At 38.7% G+C, this 13,629-nt stretch overlaps 1 protein-coding gene across 1 annotated transcript; it reads left to right on the top strand.

Moving 5' to 3' along the window:
* Window positions 1–5,318: 5,318 nt before the first annotated feature.
* LOC106883627 (cancer-related nucleoside-triphosphatase homolog) lies at window positions 5,319–13,211 on the top strand. Its single transcript, XM_014934721.2, has one exon. The coding sequence runs from the start codon at window positions 5,334–5,336 to the stop codon at window positions 6,006–6,008; it is 675 nt and encodes a 224-aa protein (XP_014790207.2). The 5' UTR covers window positions 5,319–5,333; the 3' UTR covers window positions 6,009–13,211.
* The last annotated feature ends 418 nt before the right edge of the window (window positions 13,212–13,629 follow it).

The raw sequence follows: 13,629 nt of genomic DNA, 5'->3' as shown, positions 1-13,629 counted from the left end.
TTCTCTCTCTCTCTCTCTCCCACACACACACACACACAGAGCAAGACACACCTTCTCTCTCTCTCTCTCTCTCTCTCTCTCTCTCTCTCTCAGTCAATCCCACACTGAAAAAAGATGCGAGAAAAAGTAAATAAATAAGTAAAATTTACGCTATCACTCTCTCTCTCTGTCACACACACACATTCTCTCTCTGTCTCACACACACACAGCAACAACCTCCCCCTCTCTCTCTCTCTGCACACGCCTGCGAGTTAAAACGAAAGATCGCTGAATTGGCGATCTAAAATATATAATATAATTACGATCTAAGTACGATTATAAGAAGACAAGAAAAAACAAAACAAAACAAAAACAATAAGCTCTTCACACGCAAACTGTATTTATCTCATTCCAGACGATCCGATTACATCTAATGGATTCTGACTTCTATATACTAAGTTGTCTACAACATTTTAGTGATTTATACCAACAGTAAAGAACAAAACTGCCAGCCGTCACTGGCGATTGAATATAGCTTAGGGACATGTACTTTTGTTTTCGTTAGGTGCTTATGTTGACATAAGCAGACATCTCGACTCCCTTTACACTTGACCGAACGGAAGAGACAGGACGTGACGGATAGAGGGAAAACACAGCTGCGTCAGCAATCAACTGGCATTGACACAGTTAAGTTGTGTGGAACAATGTGCGTTGTTCAAGGTCACTGCAAGCCGACCGGTTCGCGTATTGAATCAGTGACCTTACGAATGACAGTATTTAACCACATATCATACGAGGTTTATAAGTGATTTCGTATCTACCAGAAAATAAGCTGATTGTCTACCAGTCACACGTAAATAAGTACCGCGCATAAAATTAGATATTTTATTACACATTTACGAGTTCTAATTTATAACAAAAAGAGAAAGAGAGAGAGAGAGAGAAAGGGAGGAGAGCCCGTTCTTTGCATCTCTTGTATATCTAACATCTTTAGATAATATATAGACTGTAGTCGTGAAGTAGGCTTAAAGGCTGTGTAGAGGTCGTACCTTTCCCTGAGTGATGTGCAATACATAGCTCCTCCTTAAACATAGACCTCACACTCTAAGGCAATTTGTCATGCTCAGGGAAACCTGAACGTCTGATTTAGTAGCAAGACCGCCTGGTTTCACGAGGACAGCCTATTCTTACTGGACTAGACGGATCTAGGAACGGGGTGATATCTCGGAAAAAGAAAAGGGAAACCGAAGTCCCCAACGGCAGAACAAAAGAATGAAGACTTGTCTCATCGGCAGAACTAGTTGAAGAGACCAATGCCAGACGGAATGGCCAGCTCAAGCAATACCTAGGCTGACAGCAGTCCGCTGCAGATTCGTCGCCGAGCCTGCATGTCACATTTCACACGTGCTGCGGAGGATGTCTTCAAGTAGTGAAATTGTTTACAAGATCGAAAGCGACTTGAAGAGATGTGTATGTTTTGAGTAAATTGAAATTTTAGGAATGGCCACGAACGTCGTCCAAAAACTGTATTAGACATAAAATTATTTTACTTGGTATAAAATTCGATAGTAAGACAGAAACGCTCAACGAACCAATCAGAAAGCAATTTCTGTACAACCCAGCTTTTCTGCTAACTTCCCTGTAACAGGTCAACAGATTTGGAGACACTTTTCATTGCTCTCGGCGTGTCAGAACGTTAAACAAAGCGGCGAGCTGGCAGAAACGTTAGCACGCCGGGCGAAATGCTTAGCGGTATTTCGTCTGCTATTACGTTCTGAGTTCAAATTCCGCCGAGGTCGACTTTGCCTTTCATCCTTTCGAGGTCGATAAACTAAGTACCAGTTACGCACCGGGGTCGATGTTATCGACTTAACCCCTTTGTCTGTCCTTGTTTGTCCCCTCTATGTTTAGCCCCTTGTGGGCTGTAAAGAAATAAGAACATTAAACATGCAATGGCTTAAATTTCAAATCTCAAGTGATATTTTCTCCCATCAACAATGTGAAACGATCTTTTATACTTTATAATCTGATATCCTTTTTTCCTTCTTTGAAATAAATAATTTCAGTGGATAACCTCTTCACAAATAACCCACAATCATCTACATCAAAAATTTAATTTATTGAATATTTACCGCTTTGTGTTGCGCCTTTCAATTATATTGGACATTTTGAAGTAGTCTGCATTGTTGATAACCTTGTTAATTAAATGTTATGACAATTAAATCCTTATTAAACTTTTCAAGCTATCTACGGGGAACAGCAAATATTTGAGTGATTCCCTCAGTTTCTTGTTTCAACTGTTTAACCCTTCAGCATTTAAACTGACCATATCTGGCTCTAATATTCCACGTGTTTTAAGTTCAGACCAGCTGGATCCGGCCTTTCACACCCACCCTGCACTATAATTCTAAAAATAAACATTCGCGTCGTCGAAATTTTGAAGCTACAAGATAATGCACGATTAATTCAAAACGATGAGAAAAAAATAAGCATGATATTTGACAGAGTAACCCGAATGCTGAAGGGGTTAAATAAAAATTGACACTGGATAGTGGCATGGGAAAGCGGCAAGTGAAGCTCTATCATATCATCCACCTAAACATTCAACAATTCGACGGTTTCTCTATATTTTCCATGATTTTACTGTGTCCGTCTTAGTTTTAAAAACGTTATGCATATTTCAATTTTGTCAAATTGATTCATTATGATTTTTAAAGTCGGCGGTTTTTAGTCATGAGGAAATTACAACTCTTTTACTCTTTTACTCTTTTAGTTGTTTCAGTCTTTTGACTGCGGCCATGCTAGGGCACCGCCTTTTAGCCGAGCAAATCGACCCCAGGACTTATTCTTTGTAAGCCTAGTACTTATTCTATCGGTCTCTTTTTGCCGAACCGCTAAGTTACGGGGACATAAACACACCAGCATCGGTTGTCAAGCGATGTTGAGGGGACAAACACAGACATACACACACATATATATATACATATATATGACGGGCTTCTTTCAGTTTCCGTCTGCCAAATCCACTCACAAGGCTTTGGTCGGCCCGAGGCTATAGTAGAAGACACTTGCCCAAGGTGCCACGCAGTGGGAATGAACCCAGAACCATGTGGTTGGTAAGCAAGCTACTTACCACACAGCCACTCCTGCGCCTAAAATTTTAGTAAGACCCTTTAATACAGGCCCTGGGTAGGATTGAACCCTGCCCAGGATGTTCAATGTGGCTGTCTAATTATGTCTCTACCCACGAGACCACCAAGACACCCAACTGTTTATAAATCATTGAAAACGACAACTAATTCCTTTGAATTTATAACATGCAGACATTAAAAAGACTTTTAAAAAGACTTCAATTATTTATACTCTTAAATTAAAACAAACGCTCGCGCGGACTTTTTCGTTTGTCTTTCTACTTCAATAACCTTTAGTGTAGTATCTAATGATGTTACTTTATATTTACGTGACATGGGATAACAACGACAATAAATGAATTTCACTTGTCATATAGTCGCGATCAACCGTCAGGTAAAACTTGAGTAGACTCATTTTTTTAACATAATAGATATATCTGGTTATTCTACCCCAAGTATTGAGTTTTTACACGGTAATCTTCAAGTTTAGGGAGGTAAAAAAAGTAAATAAAAATATACAAGGGAAATAACTTAACGTCTTACTAGTATTATCCGTACTACTCTGAAATGTGTTCTTTTTTAGCTGTTTATAAATAAATCACACACGTGTTTGTTTTTTTTTAACAAGTCCGCATGGTACTAAACAATCCTCGCAGGTAAACTTCTTCCTAATAAGCGACTGCGCGCACACCATTCCAACATTTTGTGTCTTGAACTGCTGCATAATTCACTAATATTCTTCTAATATTATTAATTGACGAGTGAGGATTTCATTTTGAGGAACAATAAGTTGTTGTGCAGCCGGTCTTCCACTAGGCATTTTCGATCTCTCAGCCGGTACTATGATATTCAATAGTACGAATAATACTAGTAAGACGCTAAGTTATTTCTCTTGTATATTTTTTTTTTTATTTACTTTTTTTACCGCCCTAAACTTGAAGATTACCTTTTTACACTATGTATAGTGTGTACATGGTACGATTCGTACATATACATACATATATATCTTACACACACAAGGAGGCATGGCTGTGTGGTTTGCTTCCCAACCACACGGTTCTGAGTTCAGTCCCACAGCGCAACACTTTGGGCAAGTGTCTTCTTCTACAGCCCCGGGCCCACCAAAGCGTCGTGAGTGGATTTGGTAGACGGAAACTGAAAGAAGCTCGTCATAGAATATACATACTTCAGGAAAGGAAAAATCTGTATAAATATTTAACATCTGTATAAATATTTAATATCTGTATAAATATTTAAATCTGTATAAATATTTAATATCTTTATAAATATAAATAGCTCTTTCGATATTTTATCAAAGTGCGATACACTGAATAAAAATATTTATATAAATTTTTTGGGTGGACTTTGTGTCTGTCTGTGTGTGTGTGTGTGTGCTATCATAGCCTGACAACCGTAGCTTATATCCTGTAACTTAGCGGTTTAGTAAACGAAGTCAATTGAATGAGTATCAGGCTTTAAAATAATTTTAAAAAAAGAGACTGAGATCGATTCGTTCGACCAAACTCATTCGAGTCGATGCTCCAGCATGGCCGCAGCCCAATGACTGAAACAAGTGAAAGATATTGGGAGTGGGGCAAAATAATTAGTAACGGGGGTAAAACGAGTAATCTCTAATTTCTCATTTATTTTAAATCCAGTTTCATTAATTTCATACCATATGCTATTTTCCCCTGAACCTCTTTTATTTGACCGAGATATTTGTCTATTTATTCATTCGCATTCCTGACCTTTCTGATGTCTAAAGAGAGATATTGATGTGTAATAAGTCTGTTTTCTGGAGAATTGAAGCGGCAAATTTACCTGATCTTAGCTTACTCATTTTGCCCCAGACAAATTTGATGCTCAAAGAGAACGGCGGAATAGTGATCAGATTATGTTATAATATTTTTAATGCATCTAAGGAAGGCCATTTGCTCAGCTGATATAGTTTTTGTAAGGTAGTGAGCATTAAAAAAAAAATTTTCAAAGTCAAAAATCCAGTAAAAACTCCTCACTCCCCCCATGTCATGTCTATATGTATATGTGTGTGTGTGTGTGTGAATGAGAGAGAGAGAGAGAGTGAGAGATGTGTGTGTGTATGTGGTTGTGAACGTTCCGCCAAATTGAACTACAACAAAAGCTACAGAATATATATATATAATATATAAAATTAAAATAAAAAATTTCCTTGACGTCATCTAAAACGTAGCAACTCCGTTTAGTATGACAAATGAGAGTTACTTCCCTTGTCTATCGATTGGTGATCCTCCCATCCTTGAGGAATTTCTCAAGACCTTTTGTAGCATGGCGGAGTGCGAGGCAGCTGAGTCTGAGATCAGACACGTTCTAATCACTGGTGCACGAGGTGTGGGCAAGACAACCATTTTACAGAAAGCTTGCGAGGAATTGGAGAAAGAGGGTTTTGCACTGCATGGATTTTACAGGGAAAAAGTACGACATTTTGGTCGAGGAAAAGGCTATGATGTGGTCAACCTGAACAAAGAAAGGGCAAAGCTGTCGCGAGTGGACGACGAAGGAGGTTTTCTCAACCGTCATGATCCTAACCGTAGTGGTCGCTATCTCGTGCAAGTAGAAGAGTTCGAAGAATTTGTTTTGCCTCTATTGCATGCTAGCAATACGGGAATAACTGTTATAGACGAAATCGGAAAACTAGAAGCCTACAGCCGAAGTTTCCACCAAGCCGTGCTCAGTCGGTTGGATGATCCACGGTCGAAAGTTTTTGCCACGATTCCAGCGAGAAAAGGACGGCCTATACCTTTGGTGGAACAAGTACGGAACCGAACGGATGTAAAAGTTTTTACTGTAACGAAAGAGAATCGCCACAGCATTCTGTCGAACGTTCTCAGCGTAATAAAAAAAATTGCTTCTGAAAATTAATTTCTGTGAAAGAATTCTCCATTTACACTGAAGTTGTATGATATATGTATGTATATTGCTTGGCGGATCATGATCGAGACAGCCAAAAAAATCAACAACACTCCCTTTCGTTTCAACTTCAATATCTCTCGATATATCTAGACGCATTGTTACTCTCTTCTTTCTCTACTTCTTACAGCCTTTTTCATCTCATTTTTTTTCCTCGCTTCTCAACCATCTTTCTTTGACATTGCATCTGTGTGTCTGTCTGCCTCTCTTTCACACACACCCATTTTCTATTATCCTACACGAGAGGTACCCGCATTGTTATTGAATACACGGAACACTAAATTCAAAACAAATGTCAATTGTACAAAGTTATTACTGTTTTATTATCAGCAAGATTGTTGCTGGCACGAATCGGTAGAGCGACAAACAAAATATTTTTTGGAATTGAACTTTTTTGTGTTCTGAATCCAAACTACGTTGGAGATCGATAATACCAATCTCAGTAGTATCAACATCAATGTAATTAATTGCTAACGCACTGGCGTACATCGTAGTGCCGTCACGGCTAATGCTCCTAGCTACCAAATTTAGGACCCGGTTTCAATTTCTCTCTACAGATCAGTATTTGTATATTTTGCTCTCAAGACTTTTATCGCTTGAGCGAATCAGAGTTGCTCAGCAGAACTTTTTAACATTCCCCATGTCAACTACAATAAAAGCCAGAGCACAGACATATCCACTTATGATCCAACATACAAGGTTTTTTTTTTTTTACGTTGTTGTACACACACGAACTGGGTAAAAACCCATTACAAAAACCGGAAATCATTGGAAAAAAAAAAGACCCAAATTCCTGGAAGTATACAACAGACATTAAGGAAACGTATTTATTTATATATATATTTTTTTTTTACACCCATTTGCTTTTATTACTTTATGAATACATATCTAAGCGTTTGGCACCTATAAGAAAATATGTGTATATATCAGCCTCAACCATCATCTGTTGCACAGCATATGTGAAATCCACACAAACTCTTTAATTTTTACAACATTTACATAACGTATGTGAGTCTGGCTGTGTGCATATGTGTTTTATATATATATATATATGACGCTTTACTGGACTGGAAATTATTATTATAAAGCGCTATATTTTTGTAAATATTTCTTTCAACTTTTAATGTATCGACTGTCGAATATTTGGTTCTTTAAAACACCCACGATCTAATCTAAATAATGTGTGTATGTGGGTGGGTGTTTAAACAACCACGTTGGTTATTGTGCGCTCTTATGAATAGTTAGTTTTTTGGGCTAGCTGTCTTTAAATTTCTTTTAAACTATTTGTGTGTGTGTTGCCAGCTATGCTACAACGACATCGACAACAACAACAACAATGTAGTGTACCAATCCCTGTCCGATATCGAGGCGTGCTGCGTAGGTGGGTCGTATATTTAGTAACATATTTGCCTGTCAGCAGCTATGCGACATTCAAGAGGACGACGACTGCTGGTTGGGAATGGCGGTAGAGAGACAGCAAATCTTTGTCAATGTGGTTAAATGGCACAGCGATCCAAAATGTTAAGTAATGATGAAAAAGGTGAAGGTTTCAGCTAGTGCGGTTGACAACCAGCTGATTAGTAACACCATAGTTTGGCTCTTTTTTCTTTTTTTTCTTTACTCCTGCACTTACTGGATTGCGGCCGTGCTTGAAGCACTTGCCTGAAAGTATCTGGGCGATCAGATCTCCATCTTCCCACCGTACTTTTTGGTACTTGTTTTATCTGGTATTTTATCGCTGTATATTTATCGAACTGCTAGTTCACAGGGACGCAAACCAACACCGGTTGCCTGTCAGTACGAAACACAAAAACGTGCACATGTACATAACACACACACACACGACGAGGTCCCACACAGTTTCCAGCTTATCAAATTCACTCACAAATCATTGGTCACTTCTAAAACATTCTACGAATAGTGTGTGTTGGGAAGGGACTAAGTATTTTAGCAATTACTGGTTTTTTCATTGTAAACTCCAATTTATGATATATTCTGCTGTTTTCACATCATCATCACCATTTAACGTTCGTTTTCCATGTTGGCATGGGTTGGACAGTTTTGGCAGGATCTAAGGAGCCACAGGGCTGCATCAGGCTCCAACATCAGTTTCGGCCTGGTTTCTATGGCTGAATGCCCTTCCCAATGCCAACCACTTTACAGGGTGGACAAGGTGTTCTTTACATGACACCAGCAGAGTCACAAAGCATTGGTTTGCCTGGGAAGTAGAAGACACCTAACCAAGGTGTCATGCAGTGAGACTGAACCCAAAACTGTGTGGTTAGGAAACAATTTTCTTAACTGCACAGCCACGCTGGTATGGACCAGGCAATTTGAATCTGATGCTTACCAGGACTGTATTGAGCACCTGTGTCTGCTTTGGCATGGTTTCTATGGCCCAGATGCCTTTCCTAATGCCAGCCACTTCACAGAGTGTAAGTGGGTGCTTTCTTTTGTGCCACTGGCACTAGTGAGGTCACCAAGTAACTCACAAGACTAAGATCCTCTTTAATTGAGAGGGAGGTGGTTTTATGCCAAGTATTGAAGCTTAAAACATGATATAGGGATAACTGCAGGTACCTTGCTATATAGGAGATACACGACTACCCTGAGATTAGCTGGAAGGAAGGAAAAGATGGTGGCGATGATGTGCCAGTACTTTCAAGATTCAGAAAAATGAGTCTATGTGAGAATACAGACAGGAGATCAGGGCAGGGGGAAGGGGGTGTAATTTCATATGAGTGTGATAAAGGGTTAGAGATGAGGCTAGAAGTAGATGCAATGAGTGATAAACAAGGGTGAAGGTGTGGCTGATGGTAGCTAACAAAGCAGTCCTCCTTTTGATACAGATCTGTGGTGAACAAGTTCAGTGGCATAGCATCAGTTTTGACTGTCCTTTTCTTTAACCCTTTAGTATTTAAACCAGCCATATTCGGCCAAAATATTCTACCTGTTTTATGTTCAAACTGGCCAAATCCAGTCTCTCACACCTGCCCTATAATGTCATGCTAAAAGTAAAACAATCACGTTATCAAAATCTCGAAGTTGCATGATTAATTCAAAAGAATGTGAATATATATAGGTGCAGGAGTGGCTGTGTGGTAAGAAGCTTGCTTCCCAACCACATGGTTCTGAGTTCAGTCCCACTGCGGGGCACCTTAGGCAAGTGTCTTCTGCTATAGCCTTGGGCCAACCAAAGCCTTGTGAGTGGATTTGGTAGACGGAAACTGAAAGAAGCACGTGGTATATATGTATATATTTGTGTGTGTCTGTGTTTGTCCCCACCACCATCACTTGACAACCGGTGTTGGTGTGTTTATGTCCCCATAACTTAGCGATTCAGCAAAAGAGACCGATAGAATAAGTACTAGGCTTACAAAGAAAAAGTCCTAGAGTCGATTTGTTCAACTAAAGGTGGTGCTCCAGCATGACCGCAGTCAAAAGAATATATATCTATAAGCACTACATTTGACAGAGTAATCTGAATGCTAAAGAGTTACACATAACATACCTTTGACTACAGCAAACACACATGTATATAAAAGGATTTCTCTATGTGGTATCCATATTGGCCCACTCCTCCTTAAAGATAGCATGCCTTTGACTTCAACACACAGACACACACATATATATATATATATGTGTGTATATATATATATATATATATATATAGTGATTGCCCTATATGGTAGCCAAATTGGCCAACCCCTTTTTTTAAGTGTAACATATCTTAGCAAACACACACATATAAGATGGCTTCCCTGGGAGGCCTCTACACTCCACAGTGCTCTATGCTTTGCCACTGAACAGTTTCACAAGGATACGCCTCAGTCAAATTTTCTATTCTTCCTTGAATAATTTTACCTACAAAACCCAAACAAATCCTTTACTATTTTGTGACTTTTATATTTCTATTTTTTTATATTCTTACAAAAGTATTGAACTGTTGAGAACATACAACCGTGAATTCAAACCTTGCAATAACCATAGTGTCCCACCACTTATTCCACTGGGTTCCTTATTCTTCAGTGCCCTCCCACTAGCACCACATCCCAGCCAAGGCTTCTTACTCTACTTGTATCAGTCAAAGTTTATGTGTCCTGTCTATTTAATGTTCATATATTTTCAATGTTGATGGCAGGAATGTAAATGCCTCAAGGTACTCATATGGTACAGCAAATAATATGATTTATTTGTTGGATACAATGGCCCAGTGGTTAGGGCAGCGGACTCGTGGTCATAGGATCGCGATTTCGATTCTCAGACCGGGCGTTGTGAGTGTTTATTGAGCGAAAACACCTAAAGCTCCACGAGGCTCCGGCAGGGGATGGTGGCGAACCCTGCTGTACTCTTCCACCACAACTTTCTCTCACTCTTACTTCCTGTTTCTGTTGTGCCTGTAATTCAAAGGGTCAGCCTTGTCACACTCTGTGTCACGCTGAATATCCCCGAGAACTACGTTAAGGGTACACGTGTCTGTGGAGTGCTCAGCCACTTGCACGTTAATTTCACGAGCAGGCTGTTCCGTTGATCGGATTAACTGGAACCCTCGACGACGTAACCGACGGAGTGCCAACAACACAACAACAATGTAGAGTGGGTACAGTCAATCAAATTAACCCGAATTCTTTAATGATATTTTTATTTTATCAACCTTGGAGAAACGAAATAGCAAAGTTGGCTCTGACTGACTTGGTTTTGGGGTTTTTTTTTTGTTTTAATGTTACCCACACCCCAACCATGTGATCTGAACTAACCAATCAGTTCTTCCGCAAGAGAACATTAATATTCTTCTGGAATTCCCTCTGTGTCCATCATTTTCCTGCCATTGTTGATTTGCTATAATTCAGTAGGAACTTAACCAAGTTGATCTTACTGGTCCCTGGGAGACACAGTTTCTCCCTCCTAAGTAGCTGTAGTAATAATGATGATAACTTTTTCTATTATAGGCACAAAGCCTTAAATTTTGGGAGGGGTGTGGCAGTTGATTACATTGACCTCAACGCCCAACTGGTACTTATTTCATTGACCCCAGAAAGATGAAAGGCAAAGTTGACCTTTGTGGTATTTGAACCCAGAATGTAAAGTCAGAAGAAACGCCACTAAGCATTTTGCCAGGCACAATAATAATAATAATAACAATAACAATAACAATAATAATAATAATAATAATAATAATAATAACAACAACAACAATAATAATAATAACAATAATAATAATAATAATAATAATTTTATTTGTTTATTGCCTAGAGGGGACAAACAAGGACAGACAAAGGGATTAAGTCGATTACATTGATCCCAGTGCATAACTGGTATTTATTTACTTTACCCCGAAAGGATGAAAGGCAAAGTCGACCTCGGCAGAATTTGAACTCAAAATGTAATAGCAGACGAAGTACTGCCAGCTCACCACCCTTAATAATAATAATAATAATAATAATAATAACAATCCTTTCTACTAAAGGCACAAGGCCTGAAATTTTGAGGGAGGGGGCTAAGTATTTTGTCCAGCATGCTAACATTTTTGCTCGGTTGCTACCTTAATAATAATAATTCTAACTTTGGCACAGGACCAGCAATTTTAAGAGGAATAGGTTAGTAGATTACATCATCCCTTCTCCCCCAGTACTTGACTGGTACTTTATTTTATTGACACTTATAGGATGGAAGGCAAAATTGACCCCAGTGGTATTTGAACTCGGTATGTAAGGTCCCAATACAAATACTGCAAACCCTTTAAAGATTCTGCCAGCCCTCAATAGCAATAGTCATTATATTATATTAATAATAATACCATAAAGGCATTTAGTTTGCTCAACTGTTTCAAAAACAACACTCATGATTTTTTAACCCAGAAGCTGTGATATTCATGCTTTTCCCAGGATTTTTATGATTGACTGACTCTAGGCTACTGTTATCCTAATACTTCCTCGTGTGACTCTCCGGTGAAATAAATGTAGACCCTTGGACCCCAGCAACATTGTAAAAGAGAATTATATATCAGAAGAAATTATGAAATGTCAGACTGTCGTTTAGGGGTGAAGTGCCCTTCTACTTGTTTTATGTTCAAACTGTCAGAACCTGTACTGCTACACCTCTACAATGTCATTCTAAAAGTATACAATCACTTAATTGCAATATCAAAGTTACAAGGTAATGCATGACTCATTCATATCAATGTGAACAAATAGACATTACATTTGACAGCAATCTGAATGGTAAAGGGTTAATCTTCCTTTTTTCTTCTTCAGTTTATGGTATCTCTAACCCAATTTTGTAATTGTTGCATTCTTGTCACCTGACATAGGAATGTTACAGTATTTTTCAGCATACAAGTTACTGTAGTAAGTAGTTTAAACATTCAAGAATTGTCTTTCCAAATCCTACTGAATTTCACGTGGAATTTTTGCTCTTCCAAAGACATTTTTTTTTTTTTGTATATTCTGAGCAACCTTTTTTTGGCTGTAAAAATTTGACTTGTATACTGGAAAATACAGAAAACTAACTGTGCCTAATCGTGAATTGAACTTTGATTAAGCTCCTTCCACTATCACCACTGACTCTTCCCACTACCAAATTCATGTCCAGAAACCAATCTTAAACTGTGCACCCCACATATCATATTGCACACATGGAAACCAAAACACATTAAAAAAAAAGAAAGAAAACACACCTCAACCTGTGGGAGGGACACTACAGAAGAGCATTCTACTTAATCCTGCTTAATCCCTGAAACTACATGGCTACCAAATCTCAAACATCTAATCATCTCCAACCCACCACAACTTCTATTACTGCTACTTACACATCTACTACGTGTTGTTTCTATATATGTACAACCACCTAAACTGCTCTGTAGAATAACCACTACACAAAACCACAGTACACACCTACACAAGTCAATGTACACCCCTACACAAATCCATGGTATATCCCTAACAAAACCATAGTAGACCCCTACACAAAGCCATAGTACATCCCTAACAAAACCATAGTAGACCCATATACAAATCCATAGTGCGTCCCTAACAAAACCATAGTAGACCCCTACACAAAACCATAGTAGACTCCTACACAAATCCATAGTGCATCCCTAACAAAACCATAGTAGACCCCTACACAAAACCACAGTAGACCCCTACACAAATCCATTGTAGACCCCTACACAAAACCACAGTAGACCCCTACACAAATCCATAGTAGACCCTTACACAAATCCATTGTAGACCCCTACACAAAACCATAGTAGACCCCTACACAAATCCATAGTACATCCCTAACAAAACCATAGTAGACCCCTACACAAATCCCCATATGTCTCTACACAAAATTCACCCCTAAACTAAGCTACTTTGCTCTAATCAATGTTATACCTCAATGTTCTATTTTCTCATTTCATAAATTCGTTTACTAAAATGACGACAGCAACAAAAACTTAATTAAAAAATCTACATCCTTAAACCAAAATACACTTTGGTTTACAGTTCATAATTTGAAGGAAATGTGCCTTATACTCAACACATGGTGGTGGTGGTGGTGGTGGTAGGAGCAGGGAATGTAAAAACCCATG

The sequence above is a fragment of the Octopus bimaculoides genome, chromosome 23 (assembly GCF_001194135.2).
Source record: "Octopus bimaculoides isolate UCB-OBI-ISO-001 chromosome 23, ASM119413v2, whole genome shotgun sequence".
Lineage (NCBI taxonomy): Eukaryota > Metazoa > Mollusca > Cephalopoda > Octopoda > Octopodidae > Octopus > Octopus bimaculoides.
Note: the sequence above shows the minus strand (reverse complement) of the source record. Positions and strands in the feature narration are given on the sequence as shown.

Excerpts from the sequence above, each read along its gene's own strand:
- LOC106883627 (XM_014934721.2), top strand. The coding sequence starts at position 5,334 with ATGACAAATGAGAGTTACTTCCCTTGTCTATCGATTGGTGATCCTCCC.